Below are 26,294 nucleotides of genomic sequence, written 5' to 3' on the forward strand. Positions count from 1 at the left end.
AACGAGTGGTCTGGGGATTGGGTTCGGAAAGGGAAGAGGGTGGGAGCTTACTTATCGCACTACTGCTTTGGGTGGAGGGAGCCTTTTAGAAAATGTCTCGCAGTTATAGCAGGCCAGCTCCCTTACAGAATTTTCCAGGCTTTTCTTCCTGCTTTCTAGTTGCTCCTTACTCCCCTGGCCACCGGGTTCTTAACCCCCATGTATCCCTGAGCTCTTGCTGGATTATCTGTTCTGATTTTCCATGAGACACCGTAAAACCATTGCCAAAGCCTTAGTGAGGAAACAGTTGAGGGGTGAGGCCGGGAAGGGGAGAGGCGGAGCAGGATTCCTGATCAAAACCCCTTTTATTCCTTCTCCATTTTGATTGGGTTAGTGAGCAGCGATTTCTTCACAGTTCTCTGCTTCTGAAGAGATTCTGAGTTGGGGTGGGGGGCCTTCTTTTAAAGGGAAGGGCTCCTTTTAGAGACTTTCTCCTTTTAAGCCTGTGGTCAGGGCTGTGGGTCCGAGGGACGTCCTGAATGTTTCAGAGGGGTGGGGGTGGGACTGACCACACTCTGGTCTTCCTGATGGATTTTTCCAAGCCAGCAGACCCCCGTGGCAGAGACTTGAGTACTTGCGAGCTGCCGTTTGAAGTAGGGGCACTTGAGTTATAGCCGGTAACCTAGTGTGGAATGAGAAAACAGTAGCGACCAACTGCGGTCTTCTGAGAACACAGCTGTTGCCAACTATTTGTTCCAGGGCTTCTGAGATCAGGCCACCCCCGCCCCCTCTTTGGTCTGAGAGGCATGTCTGTATTGGAATGTGTAGCTGTAATCAGCAGCGGCTGTAAGCGGGGGTGGGGACAGACACACACCCTTCTGCTGCCTGTTCCTGGATGAGAAAAAGCCACAGATGTGATCAAACCAGAGTCTTACAAAAGAAATATATATGCTTCTAGGGACTGCTGTTTAACCTCACGCTTAGAACAGGACTAGAGTGTCCCTTGGGTGGCCTGAAATTCTTCTAAAAGTAAGCTTTTCTGAAAAGCTCCACATGTTCTATTACTGCTTTTGTTACTGTTCAGAGTTCCTTTGATGCAGAGACAGGCAGAGAGAATGGGGACCCTATTGGAGCACTTCCTCTGTCCCTCAGGAAGGGCTGTCCTTTTGACTTGTGGGCAGAGTAAGCCCTGGCGAGGATTTTGAGCAGTGTTGGAAATAGGAAGCATCTCATGCTATGTCAGCAGGTGGGGAATGCTGCTGGAAACTGCCTGGTACAGTGGAAAGAGTAGGCCTGGGGAGCCAGAAAGACCTGCCTCTGTATCTTGGCTCCCCCGCAGGGTCTCAGAGGCTGCATAACTGCTCTGAACCTTGTCTTGAAAATAATAAAACCTACTGGAAGAGTTATTGGGAGAATTTGACGGAAAAATGTATTTAAAACACTAGCACTTTGGCTAACTTAGAATAGGCATTTAGGAAAAACATAAGGAAACTAGAAGCTAAAGGACTGCTAGCAGAGGTGGAGGATATAATGGCAGGAGCTCTTGCCCTGGGATTTGGACATTGTTGACTGTGACTTGGGAGGCCGTTGCTTCCTGTAATCCGTACTGTAGTAATTACTATAATCCGTGCCATGTCCAGTAACCTCCGCACAGTTGAGTGAGAGGATGCAGAGCTGGGTGGCATGGCATGAAGGACTGGGTTGGTTGTGGGGAGCGTCTCAGAGACTGCACAGCAGGGGTGAATCTACGTTCTTGTTTCTGAATGGGTTCCTGGTAGAGGGCTGGACTTGAGGACCTCCTGAGGCCCTTTCTGCCCCAGCCTTCTGTGATTCAAACTTTGCCTGTGAAAACCCTGAGTATCTTTGGTAACATAATTTTGTATATTTCCAGTATTTCTGTGTCTGACATTGAAGCTGTGTTCTTTATTGGAGCTATTTGTAAACGCCAGCCTTCTAAAAATTACTTGGTGATAATTCTGTTTTTAAGAAAATGACACAAAACATATATGCTGTTAGTCTTTATCATACATTATATGTGTGTGTGTGTGTGTGTGTGTGTGTGTGTATTGCTGCTGCTGCTAAGTCACTTCAGTCGTGTCCGACTCTGTGCGACCCCATAGATGGCAGCCACCAGGCTCCCCTGTCCCTGGGATTCTCCAGGCAAGAACACTGGAGTGGGTTGCCATTTCCTTCTCCAGTGCATGAAAGTGAAAAGTGAAAGTGAAGTCGCTCAGTCGTATCAGACTCTTAGCGACCCCATGGACTCCTCTGTCTATGGGATTTTCCAGGCAAGAGCACTGGAGTAGGGTGCTGTTGCCTTCTCCGAGATATATATATATATATATGTACACACACACACACACACACACACACACACACACACACACACACACACACACACACACACATATATATGCTTTCATATACTATTTCCCTCTTAATACACATTACACACCTATCTTACGTGGATTGTGATTCTGTTTCTCTGGTAGTTGTGCTGAGGCTTACAGAGGTAAGCCACTTGTCCAAGGTTGATCAGCTAGCTAGGGAAACTAGCTAGGTCATTAACGTTTGTTTGTTTTTGGCTTTTTTTGTTTGGTTGGTTGATTGGTTTGTTTTGTTTTAAAATTTTCAAACCCAGGCCTTTTGATTCCAAAGCCTGGTGTTTTCCTTGCTATCTACTGGTGTCTATGAAAGTGGAGTTGGATTAATGCATTGCTCCCGCCAGGGCACGTTTTCTGAAGTTTATTTCTAGGTGGCCCAGGTACCAAATGAGACGCATGTCTCTGAGTACCCTTTTGCTCTTTACTCTGTGGAAGATTCTCATGCACATCGCATCTACTGAATAATGCCACTGCACTTAATGTGGATCTGGCACAGAGGATAAATAAAGCACCGTGCTTCTTCCTAGAAATCACACTCTAGTGCAGTAGTTCTCAAATGCATAAAAATTAGAATATAGATTCAGTAGGTGTGGGTCCAGGGCCCAGGAATCTTCATTTCTATTAAGTTCCCCAGGTGGTTCAGACCTGGTAATATCTGGCCACACTTGGAGAGATTCCACCTCAACTTGGCCCACACCCCTCACCCCCTTCCCTGCACTTTAGTAGCTTGGATATAATTATAAGACAGTGTGCTAAGCCTGAAACAGAGGACCCCCAGGGACTAGGACAGCAGAGGGTAGGAAAGCATCAAGCTTGGGGAGCAGGATGGGCATGGAAGGCTTTCCTAAGAAGGTGATACTTGACCTGAGTCTCGAAGGATGAGTAGGAGTTTTAACACCAGACATATGAGCTGGGGAAGGAGCATTCCAGACATATCAGATTGGGAGTGTTGTTTTTGTTTTCTCCTGCAGATGAGAAACACTGTCATCGATGAGTCTTGGTATTAGGTATTCCTGAGATAAGACAAGGACCTTGCTTCAGCAAGTACTGGTGTCCTTTATGACACAGAGAAGGAAGGAAAGCATGAGGGGCCTCAATCCAATAATGAGTGTGGCATGAATTCAGTGTCTATAAAGGGCAGCTAGGCCTTGTTGTTGTTTAGTTGCTAAGTTTTATCCTGCACCTCTGACTCTTGTAGCCCTAATGGACTGTAGCCCACTAGGCTCCTCTATCCATGGGATTTCCCAGGTGAGAATACTGGAGTGGGTAGCCATTCCCTTCTGCAGGGGATCTTCCCAACCCAGGGGATCTTCCCAACCCATGTCTCCTGCATGGCAAGTGGATTCTTGACCACTGAGCCCCCAGGGAAGCCTTAGGCTGTGTTCGTTCTTCCAGTTAAGGACAGCTAAGACAACCCCCTGGAAGCTACAGGGTTGACTAGAGAACAGTGTTTGTGCTTATTGGGGCTGAAGTTCTGAAGAGAATCACCTGCTGTACTTTTGGGCTGTGGCACCACATGGCACATTTTAGGTATAACATGTAGTTGAGCATGCCATCCCTTCCTTATCTGGCAAGATCAGAAAATGAGTTTTCTGGTTAAGAGGGAATCTATCCTGTATACCTAGCAGATGGATTACTGATTTTCAAAGAACAAGATTACAACAGAATGTTCTTGGTCTGCGATTTGAATGAATTCTATTTCATGTTTAATTCAGAAGGTATTGGTTTTATAATGCTGGAAGTTCTTGTGACCAACATCTCTATCTGAAAAGTATTGAGCACCTGTTCTACTCACAGCATGTTGTGGATACCAAGGGGTAGAAACTTTATCCCCGTGCTCACAGGTAGGGGGCGTAGAGCGAGCTCACGGATGGTGGAGCTTTAGGCAGGTGGCGGCACGTGACATTAGGAGCGGAGCAGCACAGTTCACGGGTGGAAAGGTGGCTTTTGCAGGTGGTCCTTTCCACAGTCCAGTGGTCTCGGTTGTTGCACAGCAGGTGTGTGGAAGGACCAGTGCAAGTTCTAATTGCTGGAATGCAGCCTGGATCCATCAAGACGATAATTTATATTCTGCACCTCGAATGTTGCCTTTCTCTTGGAAAATTATCCCCTGAGATGTCCTCACTGAGGAAGTGTGATGATCCCTGTCTTGCATGTCATAGGAGTCTCTGCAGCAAATCTGCTGTCAGCCCGCCTCCCCACGGCCCTGTTCCTCGTCTGGGATTGAGTTCCTAGTCACCATTACCCTCCTGTGTGGGCTTTTTATCCTTGAAAGTTATGACCAACCTAGATAGCATATTAAAAAGCAGAAATATTACTTTGCCAACAAAGGTCTGTCTAGTCAAGGCTATGGTTTTTCCAGTGGTCATGTATGGATGTGAGAGTTGGACTGTGAAGAAAGCTGAGTGCTGAAGAATTCATGCTTTTGAACTGTGGTGTTGGATAAGACAGTTGAGAGTCCTTTGAACTGCAAGGAGATCCAGCCAGTCCATCCTAAAGGATATCTGTCCTGGGTGTTCATTGGAAAGACTGATGCTAAAGCTGAAACTCCAATACTTTGGCCACCTCATGTGAAGAGTTGACTCATTGGAAAAGACCCTGATGTTGGGAAGGATTGGGGGCAGGAGTAAAAGGGGACGACAGAGGATGAGATGGCTGGATGTCATCACCGACTCGATGGATGTGAGTTTGAGTGAACCCAGGAGTTGGTGATGGACAGGGAGGCCTGGCGTGCTGCGATTCATGGGGTCACAAAGAGTCGGACACAACTGAGCAACTGAACTGAACTGAACCAGGTTTAGGACATAGTAAGAGAGACCCTGTTTGAGGGAACTGGCTTTATATAATGTAGCAGACACCAGGGTAGCACTTGTTTGTACTACCAGAGGTGGAAGCTAAAATTCGTATTGGAACTGATTTGTAAAAATCTGTGACTACTAAAGCGAGAGCTCCATAAACACCTCAGTTCCCTCCTGTCACCTAACAGAAAGGGTGGCTCTCATCCAAGCCTTTCAGGTGACTTTTTAAACACCCGCTCCCCACCCCTCCACCAACCGTCTCTGTTGCAAGAAGCTGCTTTTTTAGAGGAATGTGCTTGTTTTTCATCACATTCCTGTTATCAAAGCAAAGAGAAACCAGCAGACAGGATAAGTAACTCAGTGGAAAAGAAGACTGTATCTGCTGATTTTGAAACTTTTATCCAGAATGGCGCCAAAGAAAACATTCACTTCCTCCAGTAATATCCCATGAGTTTGATCCACCCCCTCCCACCCCTTTTCCTTGAAGAGGTAAATTTTAGTCTAGGAAAAGAGAAATATGGGGCTACTTGGGGGAAATAAAAACCAAACTGCTATAAAATTTCTTCCCCTGCCCTGACTCCCTAACACCTGGATGACAGTTCCTCTTGGCACTAATCTTGATTCTATTTATTGATTTGTAGTGACAGTGAGTTGAAACGCCCTGCAAATTTGACCTGGTTTAGCCATTTCTGCGCTTGCTCTGTAGCTGTTGCTCCTCTGGGAAGGGCTCAACTGGACTTGAACCTGGACCTACCTCAGGAGAAGCATCTGTTGCGAAAATGGAGATTCAATGCAATGTCACTTGCTTGACCTGTCTTGTTCTTTTAACTAAAAGATATAGGTGGGGCAGTGGCAGAAAATACACACTCAGGAGAGAGGGAGACAGGCTTTGAAGACCAGCAGCTGGAGTGTGACACAGTGACTTCTTTACCTGAAAGTGGTGAATTGTTTGCTGGGACTGAGTTGCATAGAAGACATTGGATCCCTTGGGCATTGAATAAAGAGATTCAGAATATTCTTTATTGTTTGGTTCTCTTGCTTAACACACATGTTCTCAGGAGCTTCCGCTGAACTGTGACGCGTGGTCTCATTCTTGGTTTCAAATATTGCACAGCCTATCCTATGGTTTTCTTCAAGGGTTTGGAAATCCTTGGGTTCCCCCCCACCCCAGGCAGAAGTGTAAATACCTATGACCTCCCACTCCTTGGGGTGTGGTTCTGGAGTGTGGTGAGGCAGCCTCAGATAGGCTGGAATGGACTGCCAACAAAAATAGAACGTGCAATCATTTCTCTGCCTTGGGAGTAAGTTTCTGGGTTGATGAACCAGGCTCAGATTGTGCTGGGTTCCTACAAGCCCAGGGAGCCATAGGTCGGTCTCAAAGGTCTGTCTCAAGTCATCATGTGAAATTTTGTTGCCGCAGCCCTGGCCTAACCCTTGGAGGATCCCTTCACGTGGCTGCTTGTACAGCGTAGCTAAGAGGCGTGGGGAACATGGGGGAGGAACAGCCTGTGGGGTTACTTCATTGTCCAGTCACCAGGATGAGTACTTCCTGAAGGTTTTTGTGTGTCTAATCCTTTGCTGGGTAGGTGCACTTGTGAGATTGACTTCATCCTTCTCTTAGGGAATTTACAGAGTGGTTGGGGAGCCCAAAGGACAATCAGGTGACAAAGAGTGGATGCAACACGATTCTGCACGGAGTTGTGTGGTTCAGTTTGGCTGGAATGGTGGTTCTAAACTAAGGGCAATTTGTCCTCTCCCCAGGGGACTTTTACCAGTGTTTGGACATTGTTGATTGTCGCAACAAGTAGCCAGGGGTGGAGTGGGGTGTTGATACTGGCATCTAGTGGATAGTGGCCAGGGATGCTGCTGAACATCCTATAATGCACAGGAGGGTCGCCACAGGAAAGACTCCAAATGTCAGTACAGTTGTCCCTCAGTATTCATTAGAGTTTGGTTCCACAAGCCTGGCAGATAACCAATATCTGAGGCTGCTCAAGGCCGCCATGTAAAATAACTGTATGCACTTAGCTTTCAGCATACGCAGGTTCTGCATCTGTGGATTCGGCTTGTCTGGGATCCATCCTGCAGGTACCAAGGGTGATGAGCCAAGGTGGAGACAGGATGGGTGGAAAACTCCTGGTGCTTGGTGCGCGGCACTCTGCTCAGGAGGCAGTCACAAGCCACAGGCCTCAGGGCGGGCGAACGGAGATATTTTAATAAAGAGGAAGGAAATAGGGGTACTTTTTCCTGCTGCTTTCTAAGCAATATGCATTATCTGCCCACAAGTTTAGAACCTTAACATCTTGGTTGCCCCAATCAGCAGGAACTATGCCTTCTCAAGGACAGGTTTAGAGTTCATTTTTTATGGCCAGTAGATAAAATCAAACTGTTTTGGAACTGATACTTTATCTCTGAAAAATCTGAACAACCACCCCCAGAAGGGTAGAATCTCAGAATTGCCCAAATATCAATAACTTTATACAGCTTAAAGAACAATTGTTGTTTAGTCACTCAGTCATGTCCAACTGTTGTGACCCCACTAACTATAACCCACCAGTCTCCTCTGTCCATGTGATTTTCCAGGCAAGAATACTGGTATGGGTTGCCATTTCCTTCTCCAGAAGATCTTCCCACCCCCGGGATGGAACCTGCATCTCCTGCTTGACAGGCAGATTCTTTACCATTGAGCCTCCTGGGGAGCCCTAAAGAACCATTAGGCTACAGTTATTTTAATAACAATCCATATCTCAAGCTGGATGCCTATTGCTGTGGCCCTTTGTTGTTCAGTCACTCAGTTGTGTCTGACTCTTTGTGAACCCATGAGCTGCAGCTCAGCAGGCTTCCCTGTCCTTCACCCTCTCCCAGAGTTTGCTTAAACTCTGTCCATTGCCTCTGTCTCTCTCCATTGAGTCGGTGATGCCATCCAACCGACTCACTCTCTGTTGTCCCCTTCTCCTCCTGCCTTCAATCTTTCCCAGCATCAGGGTCTTTTCAAATGAGTCCTCTCTTCCCATCAGGTGGCCAGAGTATTGGAGTTTCAGCTTCAGCGTCAGTCTTTCCAATGAATATTCAGGATTGATTTCCTTAGGATTTACTGGTTGGATATCCTTGCAGTCCAGGGGACTCTCAAGTCTCCTCCAGCATCACAGTTCGAAGGCATCAATTCTTCAGCACTCAGCCTTTTTAATTGTCCAGATCTCATATCCATACATGACTACTGGTAATACCATAGCTTTGACCTTTGTAAGCAAAGTAATCTCTCTGCTTTTTAATACGCTGTCCAGGTTTGTCATTGCTTTTCTTCCAAGGAGCAAGCGTCTTTTAATTTCATGGCTGCAGGCACCATCCACAGTGATTTTGGAGCTCAAGAAAATAAAATCTGTCACTGTTTCCATTGTCTCCCCATCTGTTTGTCATGAAGGAATGGGACTAGATGCCATGATCTTGGTTTCTTGAATGTTGAGTTTTAAGCCAGCTTTTTCACTCTCCTCTTTCACCTTCTTCAAGAGACTCTTTAGTTCCTCTTCACTTTTCTGCCATTTGGGTGGTGTCATCTGTATATCTGAGGTTGTTGATATTTCTCCCAGCACTCTTGGTTCCAGCTTGTGCTTCATCCGGGAGGGCATTTCACATGATGTACTCTACTTAGAAGTTAAATGAGCAGGGTGACAATATTCAACTTTGATGTACTCCTTTCCCAATTTTGAACCAGTCCATTGTTCCATGTCCAGTTCTAATTATTACTTCTTGACTGCATCATAATCTATCTTTGATAACAGAAAAGGGGGATGCTAAATTCCCCTTCTTCTAAATCATCTGGTGTCTCTTTTAATCTTTAGATGTCAGGTCTTAAAATTCAGAAAGTTCTTTAAGGTTATTCAATCTTTTGAAGAAAGCCTCTGGATTCTGAAGATTTTAAGAAGTCTTGTATCTGTTCGCTCAGGGGTAACATTTTTAATGTAACCCTTTGTTGAGGTAGAAGCCAGTGGTTTCCTTGAACTTTCTACTGGCAATAAATCTCTGGTACTGGTCTCTAGTGGAGGAGGGCACGGTAACCTACTCCAGTATTCTTGCCTGGAGAATCCCATGGACTGAGAGCTGCAGGCTACAGTCCATAAGGTGGCAAAGAGTCAGAAGTGACTGAGTGACTGAGCACTGGTCTTTAGACAGTCAGGCACACAAGACAAGTCCCATTAATATTTCTTTTGCCCCCAACAAAAGCTTGGTGCAGTGGGGTGGAACTACTGAGGAAAAAACGAGGTTACATTTAGAATTTTGCTTAAAGTGAAGAAGGGCTCTGAGACCCCACGTGTCCTTCACTGTCCAGTGAAACCGTAGTGAATCTTTCTCAAAGAACATCAGCAACAAGTTAACATGTACCTTCAATATTTCATATCCCCTTGAAAACTGCACCTCTTTTTGGGCAAAGTGATTATTTGATTTGATCAAGACGTGTTCAAGGTAAAGCAAAGACTTGAAGAGCTAGGGCCCAGTCATGGAAAGAATACTGAACCGAAAGTCAGGAGATCCGAGTTTTGACAGTCTCAATTCTGTCATCTGCAGCCTTAGGCTAGGTGTCAGTTCCTCCTTTGTAAGATAAGGGTGGTAGCACTTCTCATCCCTTGTGGGTGCTGGCTGGCAGGCTCAAAGGTGAGGCTGACTGTTCAAGAAATTTGAAAAGCTTTTGAGTCCTGTAAAAATGTGTATTATATAAACTGACTAGGTATGTGTGTGTTGTGTATATAACCATCATTGCTTCAGATTATGACTCTGAGGCTTTGTCACATTATTGGGGGGGGGGTGGGGGGAAGGAATGAATTCTGTTGATTGGACTGTATTTGAGGCACAAAATGAACCTGAATATTTTAGGAAGATTTTCAGCAATAAGAACTGAAACAGAAGCTTTTTTTTTAACCTAACAGTTTAATAATTACAACGTTCCTCAAAGGCAAAGTCCATGTCTTATCTGTCATTTTTGTGCCTGTCAGCATCCAGCATGAAAGTTGAGGATAACTGCTAATTATTCAGGTTTTTTCCCACTAAAATTCAGGCTTTAGATCCAGAAAACTTGTTCTAGCTGTGTGATCACTCTGAATCTCAGTTTCCTGGTTTCCTGTAAAAAGAGAGGAATATGTAACTTGGATAAAAATGCCCAGCCAGATGCTTGATAAACACAGGCACTGGGCAGAACTTGGTTCTCTTGTCTCATTTCCTGAGTGTTGTGGCTGGAGGTTTTCCTGACTGGCTAGAGATCTTCTCCTCAGTCAGAGAAGAGGGACCCTCCTCTTTGTCTAGGTACCTGTTTTGTGTGGCACTTGTAAGATGTAGCTGGAGCCTCGGTCTAGAGAGTTCAGATGTCTGCCATTCATATTTGGGCCTCTGAGCAGGCCTTAGCCTCAGAGTGAGAGGATGAATGGGGTATTACTGAGCTTGAGAGCAGGAGGAGCTCATCGGATGCCCACAGGGGCTAGGCAGTGACATGCTTGAGTCAAGCAGATGCAGTTTTTGGACAGTAGGGATTTTTGGACAGTAGGGGTTTTGGGGAGGCCGAGGTGGAGCTCAAGGCCATGTACATCTGTAACCCTATCTAATATGGCCCCGGGATTTTCAGAAGCTGGAAATCAGAATTTCTGTATGAATCCTTTTCATTTTAAGATGTTGACAGTTAATTTCATTTTTTTTTATTGTAAAACAAAGGTACCACGTGGACGTAGAACTCAGTAGTGGGCCCTTTGTGGCCCATGGGTGAGCAGTTTGCAATCCCTGCTTTCAAACAGGAGGGGCAGATACAGCTAATACAGAACGCAGGGACTTGCCCTCCTGACCAGCTGTGGAGACACTAGAGTAGAACTGCCTTCCTGCTCTCTGAGTCCCGCTTGCTTTGTCACATGCTCCCTGCTATTTTGCCCCTCAGCTTTGCACCAGCGCTTGCTGAAGAAGGCATACTTCTCGGTGCATTTATTCTATGGCAGAAGAAGCCAGTGATGAGGGATTGCCAGGATACCTCAAGGGAGAACTTTTTTCCTCGTAAGTGTCCAGGGGTGAGAGAGTGGCAGGTTAACCCAGTATCCTGAGCTGCTACCACCGGCCAGACCCCCCAGGCCTGCATGCACTGGGACATCAACAAGTAGCCTTTAATAAAACCATGGTCTATGTTGCAACTTCCGATCTTTGCTCTGGGATTTTCCTACCAGGATCAAGTGGCTTTTTCTGAGTTTGTTATTCAGGTTCCTAACAGCAACACAGGAAATGGGTTTTAATTTCTTTGCTAGCTGCTCTGTTTGGGGGCTGTTTAATGAGTCTCCAGTTGTAGTGCAGCTTTGGTCACAGCAGGACTGGTGTGGATAGCAGCTTACCTGACCTTTCACCTTTTAAAAAAATTATGATTATGATCTTTTTGTATTTTTTTATGAAATGAGGCAGGAGAGCATAAGTAATTTTATGTGCTATGTTTCTAAGTGACAACTCTTGAGGGTAACTGTTGGGATGTGTTTAAGATTATAGAAAGAGATATAGTGGAGGTCTATCTCTTCCACTTTTAGAGGTAAAGAAATGCATATGCTGTATGTTTGTTATAAATTTAGGACAATGGTTGTTGAATTTAAATATATGTGAGCATAACCAGGGGAGTGTGCTTTTTTTTAAACTTTTTATTGTGTAGTATATTGTAGCTGATTAACAATGTTGTGAGTTTCAGGTGGACTGCAAAGCTGTACATATACACGTATACATTCAGGAGAGTGTATTTTAAAAGGCAAATCTTCAGTCTCTACCCCCAGAGGTTCTCAGTCTACATTCTTAACAAATATCCCGAGTGATTTGGGGCCTATGGACCATACTTTGGGAAATGCGTCTCTATTTTGTTGCCTTTGTTGTCTGAATATGTTCATGGCCACTTGAGGGCAGATTCACTTATTTGTGAGATGCCTTGGTTTGTTCTCATTCACTGTGTTGTGCTACCTTAGATTCTTGGAGAGAGTCAGTCTCTTGAGAGTCCTAGAGAGAATTGTTTAGGAGACCCTCACAGGTTGACATACAGGGACCAAGTCCCTACTGCAACAGGGGTCCCAGAAACTCCTTCAGCAGCACACACTGCTGCCAAATCTTGAAGCAGCTCCCCACATTGGTTGTAGGCTTTTTCCAAGTGTGTCACTAGCTCCAGGGTTTAGCTTTACCCTTTAAAGTACTTTACAGCCAGCGTATGGGAGACTGGGTGCTCCTAAGCCAGGAAGCTGGAGCTTTGAGCCCTTAAGGGGTAAAGCACACTATCAAATCTGAGGGCTGAGGCTGAATCTTACCAGATTAGATTTATTGGCTTGATTAGAGAAGCATGCCCAGGCTGTTTGTCCTTCCGGAAAATGACTGAGCTCAACAAAATAGCATAAATATCCATTCCTAATACCCTAGTGCATACAAAGCAGAATCTTGGTTCACATCTTAGCAGGGGCTTGCCCCTTATTAGAAAGGAAGAAACCATAGCTAGCAAAGCTTAAAGGAGGAATTGTCATGTGTAGTATACCTTGGGAAGAGTACAAAAGGAGAATGTGACAGTCCCTACTGTCAAAGGGAGACCAGAGAAACACCTGGGAAACAATGGGCCAGGACTCCTGTGAATCATCCCTCTGCCTCACTTTACTTTCCTTCATCCCCAGCTCTTCTGCAATGTCCTCCCACCCTTGGGGACTTCCCTGGTGGTCCACTGATTTAGACTCTGCTTCCATTGCAGGGGTCATGGGTTCCATCCCTGGTTGGGGAACTAAGATCCTGCATGCTGCACAGAGCAGCTGGGAAAAAAAAGTGGGGGGGGGATCTTTGAGCAGTTCCTGTTTCCTTCAGCTCTTCAAACAGCCTTAAAACTATTAGTAGGAGAAAAGTGATTTTAACTAACTTATTATAAAAATAGAGGTAAATTCACAAAACTTTATAAAGAGTGTATTTATATTTTATGACCACTTGCAAAGGATGTGAAAGTGTTTCGTTTTTAGAATTTAAAGATTCTGTCTCGGCATGCAAGTGTGTTCAGTCACTTCAACTCTTTGTGACCCCATGGACTGTAGCCTGTCAGTCTCCATCCATGGAATTCTCTGGGCAAGAATACTGGAGTGGGTTGCCATGCCCTCCAAGAGTCTGTCTAGGATAGAACAAAAATAGCTGATTCTGAGTTAAAGGTACTTGTCTGTTGTACAAGGCATATGAGGTCTGGCCTCATTCTGAATTCTCAGTACTTTCTTTCACACCACTCTTCCTTAGATTCACTGTGCTCAGCCATGCTAGCCTTCTGTCTTTTCCTAGAGCACACCAGTTTCATTCTTGCATTGGTATCTTGGCATGTACTTTACATTCTCTCTGCCTAGAACACATTTCGCACAGATCTGCTTAAGCTGGCTCCTTCTCATCATTCAGGGCTCAACTCAGACATCACCTTCTTAAGGAGGCCTTTCCTGACTGCCTCATCTAAAGCCCTTTGTCCTATTATCCTGTTTTAGTATCTTTATGAAGCTTATTAGTATTTTAAATTCTAATTTCACTTGTTAATTTTCAGTCTTCCCTCACTGGAATATATTTAAGATCTTTTTTGTCTTGGTTGTTCTCCACTTTCAAACAGTATGCCCAGATATGAGTTTATTATTGTCTGAAAATTCCATCTTTAATCAGTTGTCTCTTTAAATATTGACTCCATTTTCTTCTTTCCTTCTTTAGTGTCTTATTTCTTATTTTCCATTTTTGTGTTTTCTCTTAATTGGTAGAAGCTGGTTGCTGGTAATTTTCTCAGATCTGCTTTCCAGTCTACTGATTCTCTTCTTTAACATGGTCTAATCTCTGTGTAAACCACCTGTTGAATTTTTAATTTTAATAACTATTTTTCTACAAGTTGTATTTTTTCCTGAAATCCATTTGGTCATTGTTTCTTTTTTAGTATGTTCTTTTCTCATGTTTTTCATTTTTTCTTTTTGGCTTTAATCATTTGAAATATGTATTACAGTTTATCTGATCATTCTATTAAGGTTTCTTTGGAGAGTCTTACCCTGCTATTAATTGAATTTCCACATCTTGTTTGTATTTTTACATAGTTTTTACATTTTGCTTGCGCTCATCTTCAGCAGAGAGCTTTATTCGTGGGCATCTTTCGTGCTGTGATTGAGGGTAGGTCTCTTTAGAATTTTACATTTTCTCTGCCAGATGTCTCATTCTGGGACTACTTTTTTGTGTTAAACTTTTGGCCTGGGGATTCTCAGACTATGTAGTTCAATTGAGTTCAGTCCCTCAGTCGTGTCTGACTCTTTGCAGTCCCATGGACTGCAGCACTCCAGGCTTCCCTGTCCATCACCAGCTCCTGGAGTTTGCTTAAACTCATGTCCATTGCATCGGTGATGCCATCCGACCATCTCATCCTCTTATGTCGTCCCCTTCTCCCACCTTCAATCTTTTCCAGCCTCAGGTTCTTTTCCAGTGAGTCAGTTCTTCATATCAGGTGGCCAAAGGATTGGAGTTTCAGCTTCAGCATCAGTCCTTCCAATGAATATTAAGGACTGATTTCCTTTAGGATTGAATGGTTGGATCTCCTTGCAGTTCAAGGGACTCTCAAAAGAGTCTTCTCCAACACCACAGTTCAAAAGCATCAATTCTTTGGCACTCAGCTCTCAATAGTTCAGATCTCAATAGCCTATGGAAAGGCTTGTAGTTACAGATTACTACAAGAGATACTTTTTTCCTCTCAATTCAGACCTTTCTTATTCTCGCTGTGTGCCAGTGGGCTCTTTTTTCTAGTCTGCTTTCTCTCTTTGAGGGTTTTCACCTTACATTGGAACTCAGGTCCAAGTGCCTGTTTTAGGTGGACTCAAGAAAATAAAACAGCTCCTTTCCACAGCCACTGGAAAGGCCTGATCCCATTTATCACTGTAGTTTCTAGTTCCCCACCCCCAACATTTTTGGCCCTGGGGTTCTTCCTTGCTTTCAGCTATATAATTAAAATAATATTATGATATTTTTTAAGTTACCTACTCAGCTATATCATCAGAAGCAAGATCTTTCCCCCTAGAGTCTCTTGCTCAGTGCAGTAGCTGTAGCATCTAACACAATGCCTGGCTTGTGAAGAAAGTGATATCAATACATATTTGTTATTCAATTTTAGAAATGGGTGTTTCCATTAGGAAACCATTCCTCTTCCCAGTAGAGAAGGCCAGAGATGGTGCTCCAAATTCACTAGTACCCAACAGCCAAGAGATTTAGCGTTTGTGATTTAGCAACTTGTGAAGGATTTCAGTTTTCCTATTTTTCACTATTAAACGTTAATGCTTTCCTAAGGGCATGAAGATGCTGTTGCCAGTTGCTAGCAGGGTTTTCCAGCCCCATAAATCGGCAAATTAAAACCATCCCTGGGGAACTATTATTGCCCAGTGTCTCTTTTTATGCTGGCATTTTGAAAGTTCTTACACTGATTAAATTGACCTTTACAGTGGCTCAGCTAAGAATAGCAACTCAAAGACATGGAAACTCTTAAGGAAAATGATGTTAGTCCCATAGTTTATGCTGCCGCCAAAGAGATGAGATAATTTTTTGCATATGTGCAAAGACATACTATTCATCCTTTTCCATTGTAAAAAATGTTCTTTCCAGTTCATTGTTGGTCTAGCTCACTGGTTCTTCCTGCCTGTGCTTTTTGTTTGGTGACCATATATGCCCTGTTTCTTAGAGCAGCTGGTCACTGTGCTACCAGAAGTCACACCTATAACAAATGAGAATTTTGAGGGTCATCACCACAGTTATTCTGAGGTGAAAGGCCTCAGCATATGAGCATGTGTTATTCACTCAAAGTTCCTTTTTGACAAGTCTGCATTTCTTGTATTTTGGGGCCAGGAGTTTGTGCAAATGGAACATTGCTGAGAAGTATCTTTAAAATGCGAATCTCATCTTACCCCCACGCACCTAACTCACTACCTACTTTTTCAAGCATCTACAGCTGAAGGACTTTCCTTGTACTGTTTCCTTTGTTCTTCCCACCCCTCTTCCGTGGCTACTAACTTTCTAACCATCCTGGCAGTCTCAGTTCAGGCTTACCTTCCTCACAGCTGTCTGGACCTCCTTAACTAGTTTCTGTTGTAAACTCTTACCAAATGAGGTGTTTTTCCTTCCTACTTGCAGTTTTATGTGTATGATTACTTTATCATCTTTTGTTAGACTTTAAGCTCCATGAGGGTAAAGACCTTTATTTATTTATTTTTAAGCTTGTTTTATTTTATTTTAACATTTTATTTATTTCTTTTTGCCTGTGCTGGGTCTTCATTGCTGCGTGCAGGCTTTCTCTAGTTGTAGCAAGTCGGGGCTACTCTCTAGTGGTACGCGGACTTCTCATTGCAGTGGCTTCTCGTTTCAGAGCACGGGCTCGGGGGTGCTCAGATTTAAGTAGTTGCAGCAGGCAGGCTCAGTGGTTGTGGCTCATAGGCTCTAGAGTGTAGACTCAGGAGTTGTAATGCATGGGCTCAGTTGCCCCACAGCATGTGAAATCCTCGGACCAAGGATTGAACCCATGTCTTCTGCATTGGGAGGTGGATTATTAACCACTTGTCCACCAGGGAAGTCGCACGTTTCACCTTTTATTTACCCATTGTGTTCCCCACTGCTGTTTCAGTGCTGGTGCAGGGTAGGTACTCAATAAATGTTGAAGGAACGGGTGAAGGCCCCATGTTCCACAATGGGATGAAACACCGTTTAACTTTTCAGAAAATTCATGTGTGAAAATAATGACCTTTCAGGCAAAGAAGGGTGGAGCCCCAAGCGTGTTGCCTCTCTTCACTGCCAAGTAGAAAATTTTCCCAAAGTCAAAGAGCTCCTTAAGGGCAGGGACCTTATCTTTTCCATCAAAGACAAAATGTTGATTGTGTTTGGGGATTTTAGTGGATTTATTTAAGCATCTAAAGTGTTAAAAGCAAGTGAAGAAGAATAACTTAAACCAAGGATGTTCTAGTTTATTAGTTAAAAGCTCAGGATCTGGAGTCAGATGAATTAGCTAGCTGCATGGCCTCAGGCAAGTTACTTAGCCTCTCTTGACTTCAGTTCTCTTTTACTACCCACTTCATCCTCTTGTAAGGAATTTAGAACAGTGCCTAGCACATAGGAGGTACTCAGTATTATTCACCCACCTCATTCTGCCTTCATGGAGGCTGCATAGCCATTGTTTCATTCACCAAACCTTTGTGAGCCCAGCACTGTGCCCATTCTTGGAGTTGGGGATGGGGATTAAGGAGACAGAGCTCTTGCCCATAGGAAGGGCACAGGTTTTTCTCTCATTCACTCTTGAGGAGGGAAGGGGAGGGGTGGGATATTAACTTCCCACTTGAGACTTAGCCTAAACAATGTAATTTGTGTATAGTCCTTGGAGATGCTTGGAAGAAAAGCAAAGGATACTCATGAAGAGTGCTGAGAATTTTTCATATTTGAACTTTCCATTGCATTCTCTCCAGTTCCTTTTTCTGTTCGTTATGTCCGAAGCAGCCCACATTGCCAGTGAGCTTTACTGTTCTGAGAAATAGTTCTAAGTGAATGCACAGTGCTCTTTATTGAATACTCTCTCACTGAATGCAAAGTGCTCCTTATTGAATGGGCTTTCATGCCCAGCAATAATGACTCAGAGAATAACATTGATATTAAGAGCTCAGAGAAGTTCAGTTACTACTGAAGTTACCACAGTTAATAAGCGTAGTGTGAGAGCCAAACTTTGAACCCAGATCTGACTGAATCTTAACCATTTGGATCTTGAGCTGCCTGGAGATCCCTGAGAGTCCTCTGGGTGACTTCCTCCTATAGGGAAGGGTAGAAGAGCAGCAAGCAACATTTGCACACCTCTATTCTTTGCTTTGACTGAGAGGAGACACAGGTTACAGGAACTTTTGCATTGGCTGCTGCCAAAAGGCACCCCACTCCAGTACTCTTGCCTGGAAAATCCCATCCATGGACAGAGGAGCCTGGTGGGCTGCAGTCCATGGGGTCTCTAAGAGTCGGACACGACTGAGCAACTTCCCTTTCACTTTTCACTTTCATGCATTGGAGAAGGAAATGGCAACCCACTCATGTTCTTGCCTGGAGAATCCCTGGGACGGGGGAGCCTGGTGGCTGCCATCTCTGGGGTCGCACAGAGTCGGACACGACTGAAGTGACTTAGCAGCAGCAGTAACAGCTGCCGAAAGGAATGGGAAGTGGGTAGGCTGGTAGACTCTTCAGGATGAAGGAGACATGAGTGAGCATCTTAACTAGCTCTTGGGCCACTGAGTGAGTGACTTGCCCAGAGTCCTGTTCCTCGGTAATGGCAGAGCTAGGACCAAACCCAAGGCTTCTGGATTTTCTTCTCCTAGCAGTAGGTCTTTCTCTGGAGGAGCTCATCATGCTCACATCTCACTACCCTCTTAATCCATCATTTCTTCCTTGTAAAGGTCCATGTCTCTTCTTCTTTAACTGCCCACCTACTTTCCTTCCTCCTGTAGCAGAAAATGACAGTTCCCATAACCAAGACCATCCTAGACAACTTGGGGACTCTATTTGAGGAGAGGAGAACAGGGGATGAGATATCCTAGGTAAAAAGTATTTGGGAAACTGAGTTAAATGATGCTGCCACAGTCTGCTGTCCTGGGGAAAGTGGAAGGAGAGCAGGGAAAAGAGCAGGGTTCTGTTTATACCAGGCTTCCTGTCTCGGTGAATGGGAAAGCCAAGAAAAAACCTGACACCAGTAGGTCATTAAGATGCCACATGTTTAGATTTCAAACACATTCCATTTCTTGCCTCACAGAGGACCAGTTGACCACCCTGTGTTCCAAGCCTGGACCTCATCTGATAAAATTTTTTGAGGCAGAAGTGTCACTGGATTATTTCATGTGTTGAGGTGTAGGCAACACAGCCTCTTTTCGAAACTATGTGGACAGTTTGAACTGTGCTTTTGTGAGCCAGGCCAGAAGAATGGCATTTCAGGGACTGGTAAACTTGGGAGAAATTTTTTCATGTCCTTAGGAAAGCAGTGTTTTGCTCTGAAGTCAGAGGAGGTGTGTTCTGGCAAAAGCATCGAGCGCAGATCTGCTTTCTCCACATGCGTCAGGCCTCAGAGGAGGCATCCTAGTGGACAGCCACCTTCTAGGTGTGCCATTTTCCTTACGGTGGACGTGGGGAGGCAACAATAGGGTTCTGTGTGCAGCGCTGTCACAAAACTGTCGTCAGAATCAACAGATGTCTTGCCCATGTTTCCTTCTTCCTAAACCCTTTTGCACCAGGGTGTAAGACTCTTAAAAGAGACCAGGAAACACCTGAGGATGTGGTGGAAACACGCTCTGAGCCAGGGATCTGAGTTTTAGCCATGCCCTTTCTTTTGTCTTCGCCCTGTGGCTTCAGGTCCCCAGCCTCTAGCCCTGTAGACAGTCTCTGGATTGCTTTGTTTATACCCTTGGCCAAGTAGACAGTGTAGTAGAGCAGGGCCCAGAGAACAGGAACCAACTATGTGGCTTGAATTTCCACTGGCAGGCGTCCGCCCGGATGTACACTGTGGGCAGGGTCAGCCTGAGTAGCAGCAAATACAATACTGTGGTTTTGGTTTCTTTGCTGAGCAGGGTTTTTTCCCTTCCTAACTGTGCTCCTTGAGGTTAGGGAGTGTCTTATTCATCTTCATGTCTCTCATACCCAGCCCAGTGTCCGGCACAGAGACGGTGTCCAGTCAATGACTGTGTTGCTTCTTTAGGATAAAGAAATGTTGAAAGCCACATCTTAATAGGTCTCATGCACTGTGGCCCAGAGGACATTGGAGGCTGAAGTTCATTTAAGTTATTGTAAACTTATTTATGAGTAAGTTATAAAGCTTATATATAAACTTATTGAAGTTTATTTAAGTTTCATATCTTAACTGTGAAATATAAAATAAACCCTTCCACCTCTATTCCCATCCACCAGTGCTGTGAATAGAATTTGGCAAAATGCTAGATGGTTACTCAGCAGTGCCCTTTCTATAGCTGTCCCTGACAAGGGAGAGTGTGAATTCTAGATCCAGTCAAGATTATTAAGGGATCATCTGATAAGCAAAAAAAGATCTAGCAAATTGAAACTGCATTAGGTCATCTAAGCAAGTCACTCTTAAGACTGAAGAATTTTAATAAATAGCAGGTTTTTTAGCCTTCTTTTGAATCATGCTGTAATTAACCTTGGAGATCATGTGTTTTAAAGGGAGGATGGACTGGCTGACCAGATGCTAATCCTAGAATATGTACTGCCTTAATTATTCCAGGAACTTTCACAGAGAAGCTGGTTTTATTTAAAATGTACAGCCAGTTACAGGAGAATCATGACTATGGTTCTTATGAATCTTATGGGCTAAATTAGCATCAGAACATGGAGTGCTTCAGCTTGGACATAAAGCAAGGAGGACTCTGCTCTGTTTTTCTCTCTGAGAAGTCTGCTCTTTACCACTTGGCTTCGTGTACTGAATCTTCTTCCCCCTTTAATAAACCATATTATTTTTCTTAAATCTGCTGTTGTTGCGTGGTGGTGGTTCTTTTTTTTTTTTCTCAATGGAGTAAATATTGGTACAGACTGTTTGGTGGAGGATGGATAGGTGACCAGAAAGAGGGGGATAAGAAGAAAGTGTTAGTCGCTCAGTCGTGTCCGACTCTTTGTGACTCCATGGACTGTAGCCCGCCAGGCTCCTCTGTGCATGGAATTCTCCAGGCAAAAATACTGGAGTGGGTTGCCATTTCCTTCTCCAAGGGATCTTCCTGACCTAGGGATTGAACCCGGGTCTCCTGCATTGTAGGCAGATTCTTTACCAACTGAGCCACCAAGGAAGCCCTACGAGAAGAAAAGTGATATTTAAAAGCTATAATTCAATGTGCTAAAATTTTAAATTTCTTTTAGGACAAGGAAACCTGCGTGGGCACCAACAATCAAAGCTACATCTGTGACACAGGACACTGCTGTGGACAGTCTCAGTGCTGCAACTACTACTATGAACTCTGGTGTAAGTCTTGCCTGGGGGCTTCTTGGTGTCCAGCCGCCTCAGTTCACCACCTCTGCTCATTGGGAAACTGAAAGCTGGTCAGCCTTGTTCCTCTCTCTCGGTGGCAGTGTTGGCGAGCAGACTCTGCTAGGTTCTGGAAGCAATCCCTCTGTAGAGGAGGAGCGCTCCCGTGCTCTTTGGACACCATGAGCTAAAGACTGGAAAATATGGTCTGAGCCCTCCTAAGAGGCCATGGTTAGCAGATCAGCTGCAGAAGCTTCTGAGTGGGATTCTCTTGGATGCCCTCTCCAGGGTGTGCCAAGCAGTGACAACAACTTATGCCCTCTCACAGGCCAGCCCAGCTGCCCAGACTCCCTGTCTTTGCAAAGAGAGGTTTGCAGCAGCCAAGCTGCCGTGGATCCCGGGCTGCTCTCTGGATAGCTCTAACATTTTCTTGTTAAAAAAAAACAAAACACCAGGACTTCCCAATTCCCCACAGATCCTCAAGGAGCCGCCTCTGTTTCTGAGGGTCCCTCTCAGTGGGATCTTTCCTTAGGTCGTGGCCAACAGAGCCCTCATGGAGAGGAGGAATAGAGGTTCAGCCCCCTTTGTTCCTTCCCCAGATTGCAAACTGAAGTGTCTGGAGGCTTCTCAGTCCACCTAACCTGTTACTGTCAACACAAAGCCATTTTGAGTTGTCAGCCCCACCACCTTGTCAGTGGCTTGGTAGAGGCCACGACCACTTGCACCTTCTTGAGTTGTACAAGGATGGGGACAATGCCCTGGGCTTCAGGGAGTGACCTACACTTAGAGAGTTCACTGAAGCACTTTGTACTCTGATCTTCCTGAAACTCAGATGAGACACTGAGGATACTGAACAAAGAAGGGGGAGGATGGGAGAGTTCTGAGGGCAGAGCGTTGCCAGGTGACCAGCACTACAGTGGTTCTCAAGCTGTCCGTTGATAGAGGAGGCAGTAGATTGTTTTCCCAGAGAATTATAAGCCCCCATCACTCCCTCCATGTGGAGACAACCTTTGCCGCTTGCTTCACATCCTTGCCATCACCTCCACCTCTGCCCTTTTCCCCCTTCTCCTTTCTGATCTCCCCATTCACCCCACATCAGGTATATGTCAGAAAGCAGCTAGAAAGGCTGTTGTTTAAAATGGAAAGGAAATTAGACTCTTGGCTGGGAAGTTTCTCCTTCTGAATGCAAACGATCTTGTAGCCAGTGGGAGTGGTTCCTACAAAAAAGACCTCTCCTCACCCTCGTACTTCCCTTTTGATGATTGGCTCTTCTGCCTCTCTGAGGAATTCCAGGGGTGATTAAGGGCAGACTCCTTCCCAAGGAGAGAACAGGGTTCAAAATGTCCCCATCAGTCCTCCAAGTACATAAGCAGCAGCAGCACAGGCAGGCCTGGAGTTGTCGGTGCTATTTTAGGAGGGGTGGGGCTGACAGACTCACTGGAGAAACACAACGTGCCAGGCAGGTGGACAGGCTGTTTAAATGTTTTAAGATGCAGATAGCCACGGGTTCAAATTCTCCCTCTCACCCCTTAACTAAAACAAAAGTCAAAGTTGGGCTGCCAAAAAGCCACAGAGCTGCGGTTTGTTTTTCTGGGGCCCGGCCCAGGCGGCATCAGTTGCGGAAAGGATGGAGTTGCTGATGGCCCCCATCTCAGATTGACAGAGCCTCCTGAGGTGTTGGCGGAACAGACTCAGTAGCCACCAGAATTGGGTCATGAATGCCAAGGCTAGAGGTGGGGTAATGGGGACAGGGAGATGCGAGACACAGGTGTCAGCGAGGCAGGTGGTCTGGGAACCAGGCACTTCATCCCATGGGCCTAAAGAAAGCCAGGGGAAGAGCTGCACAGTGACTAATCACTTCTCCAGTCGTGGTTAGCTGGGGAAAGAAGGAGGCCAGACAGAGATCAGTCTGGCTGGGGAGGAAAGACTCACCCCTGTACAAGATGGCCCGTGTCTGCCAAGTTCTCAAGAGACAGAGACTAAAAGCCCAACTTCCTCTTTGTGCCCAGAAATGGCTTTTTGGTCAGAAGGTACCCAGTAAGCGTTGCGCCTCTCTCCTGAATTCTTTGGTTTTTCTCCTTCTTGAGGGCCTGGCCTCGGCCTGATGTGGAGAGGAGGGAGGTCAAGTGTAGGAATGAGCCCTTTCGGTTCTCATGGGAACTGTGCTTCTGGTCACTCTGAACCCTGTTCTCTCTAATTGCCCCTGAACTCTGCCTGAAAATAATGGGCTTTGGGTTATTCTTTTTTCGTTTTCCTTTGGAAGGAAAAGATCTCAGCCAGGAAACCCTTGGCAGAGTTTTTGTCAGAGTACCTTTTTAACCATAGTTGCCTACTGGGAAGGCCTCGGGGAAAAATAAATGCCATTTCCATCAACCCTCATACCATTGCTAAGCCAAATTTTCCTGTGTGCTGAGGACTGGCGCACACACACACATGCAGAGCCCACTTTGCACAGACACACAAGCACATCATAAACACACAGAGACCTAAAACTTCAACCAGCACCCTTTCTCCACTGTCATTTTAATCTCTTGTAACATAGGCCATTGTCATTAGTGGGTCTGCATCAGTTCAGGAATGAAAGTCCTGTTTTACCACCGCCATGGTTGAGGCTTTAAGACCTGGCCTTATCATCCCATGCGTTTTTATGGCTCTTGTAGTTTCAATCATCATTCAATCATTTATTCAGCAAACTCTTATTCCAGTGGTTTCAGACTTTGGCAAGCGTCTGCATTTCCTGGAGGGCTTATTAAAGCATGGATTTCTGGGCCCAAGTCCTAGAGTTTTTGATTCAATAGGTCTGAGGTGGACCTGAGAGTTTGCAATTCTAACCAAGTTTCTACTGGATGAGGTGGCCTCTTCTGTGTTAAAGCGTGTGGGGAGAGAGAATCCTTTCCATCAAGAAGGGAGTCTCTAAGCAGAGAGAGAAGATAATACAACATGCCTCACTAGTAATGCAAAGTAGAAAGTGGAGTGTGTGTGCCAGGACCACTGTGTATGTGCTAGGAGAATTTGCTTTCGCTGGACAGGATTCAGGTAGGCTGCATGGAGGTGGTGGCATTTGAAGCAGGCCTTAAAGAAAGGGTGGATAAGATTTAAACACATGGAGAAGGATAGGATGACTTCTCAGGCAGAGGAACGCCAAACACCATAGGTCAAGGCTCCATGGGAAAGAAGAGAGCATGCCTCACATTAACCTTTTCCCTGGGATCGTGGGGTTCACTCAGGGGAGATGAGAGTGCTGGTGTGCATAAAACTCTGCTGTGGGCTGGGCACCCAGTAAAGTCTGCACACATGTCAGCTCAACCTGCTCTAAGGACAACCCTGCCAAATATGCATGGCCCATTTCTCAGGACCTGGGGTGTTCAGTCACCAGTCAGTCAGTTGTAGTTGAGTCCTGGGGTCAGTGTGCCTCACACAAAGCTACCCTCTTCCAGAACTCTTAAGTGCCAGGCCAGAGGGTGGTGGGCCCAGATTGTGGAGGGTCTCGAATGTGCAGGTTTGAGAACTCTGCATGTGGACATTAACTCAATTATCCTCACAATGACCAAGTAGGTAGAAACTGTTATTCTCCCCATTTTACAGTTGAGGGAAGTCAAGGCAAAATGATCAGGGTCACAAAGCTAGAATATGAAACTTGTCCAGTCTTTCTGATGAAGTTGCAAGTCCTCTGAAGCCTTCATTTCCCAAATTCAGGCCTTTTCCACAGTGGAAAAGGATCTCCTGCTAAGAGCTGTCGAGGGCTAAGGAGGATACCCACCATCATATGGGGTAGGAGGAGAGCTAGTGGACAGTATACTTTGGCTTCCTAATGAGGAATTTCCTGCCAGTTGGGGAGTGGTGTTTTCCCAAGTTTATAGTGAACTCCGGGGCACATGACTCAGTTCCTACATTGTACTGTGATTGTTTTTAAAAACATGTTTTCCATTTTGCTTAGCATGACAAGCGTGCCCCACAATGAGGTCACAGCTTTCAGAGGTCATTGGGGAATGTAATCTGTGGGTAGATGTATGTTTGGGGAGGAGGGCATGCTTCTGTCTTTCTCTGTGTGGCTCTTTCTTTTAGGGTTTCCTTTTAAAAACTTTCCTCCTTGTTTGTGAAAACTAGTGAAAAGATCAAAAGTTTGCACAACTCCGTAGGGACTAGTCTAGATGGTCCCCTTTTTAAAGATGTGGGGACATGGCTTTGCCTAGAATCCAGTAGGATCTGTTGTGTGAGGGTCAGACAAGAAGGCCTTCTGTCTTCCCACATTAACTCCATCAAGTGGAACCAGTCCTTAGGGGCTCTTCTGGACCTGTGCTAATGCCCTGTTACTCCACTTGGCCCCTTCTGCTCCCACATCAGTTTTCCCCTAGTTTTGGTGCATACTGTCACTTTGTGATACTGTATTAGAAATGCAGAAATTGGAGCTCAGTTTGAGACTTCATGTAATATCATGCAAATGGTACATAGTAGGGAGAGTTTTTCTACCCATGCTACCACATGAAAAGAAGCAACTAATGGAATTTCAGTAGACATGAGTTTTCTGGTGCTGTTAGATATGACTGTGGTAACCCTGCCAAAGGTATGCCTTCTACTTGTCTCATTTCTTCCCCCGGTCTCCTTCCACCCTGCTTCATTTTTCCTTTAAAAAAAAAAAAGACCTTTTTCTGTTAGACTTCTAGTTCAGTGGAACTTAGGCTTTTTCTGGAACAAGGATTCTCTTAAGAATCTGATGAACATTTGCAATCTTCTCCTCCAGAAGAGCCTATAAAGGCTTAGTCTGGATAGGCTAGAGGTTATGCTCAGTAATAAACAAGTCCAAACTCCTGAAGGTCCTAAAACAACAGGTTTATTGCTCACACTCTGTGTCCATCACAGATTGGGTGGTAGCTTTGTTCCTACTTCTTTATTCTCTGGGGCCGGACTGACCCTGAAGTCAGTCTAGAATGTTATGACTTGGTGTAGCAGAAGGGAATCTAACAGAGGATCTCACATTAGCAAGAAATGTTCTGGCCTCTTAGTGACATCTGTCACTTCCAGTCTCAATTTGTTAAGTTAGAAGTAGCCCCAAAATGTCACCTAATCATAAGGGGGCCAGGAAATTCAAGCCTACCCACATGCCAGGAAGGGGAAGAACCAGAAATATTTGGCCAACATGAAAAC

General features: G+C 45.1%; 1 protein-coding gene and 1 long non-coding RNA gene across 3 annotated transcripts in view; both read left to right on the plus strand.

Annotated features, from left to right (window-relative positions):
- WBP1L (WW domain binding protein 1 like) overlaps window positions 1–26,294 on the plus strand; it is a 58,570-nt gene that overhangs the window by 24,433 nt on the left and 7,843 nt on the right. For both annotated transcript variants that reach the window (XM_019988582.2, XM_019988583.2), the window contains exon 2: window positions 21,044–21,146. In XM_019988582.2, coding sequence (XP_019844141.1) covers window positions 21,044–21,146 — 103 coding nt within the window. The remainder of the gene's footprint in view (window positions 1–21,043; window positions 21,147–26,294) is intronic.
- Window positions 2–6,178, plus strand: LOC139179963 (uncharacterized). The gene is made up of 2 exons (XR_011564266.1): window positions 2–5,045; window positions 5,803–6,178. It is a non-coding gene; the product is annotated as an uncharacterized lncRNA (long non-coding RNA).

Source organism: Bos indicus, chromosome 26 (genome assembly GCF_029378745.1).
Source record: "Bos indicus isolate NIAB-ARS_2022 breed Sahiwal x Tharparkar chromosome 26, NIAB-ARS_B.indTharparkar_mat_pri_1.0, whole genome shotgun sequence".
Classification (NCBI taxonomy): Eukaryota; Metazoa; Chordata; class Mammalia; order Artiodactyla; family Bovidae; genus Bos; species Bos indicus.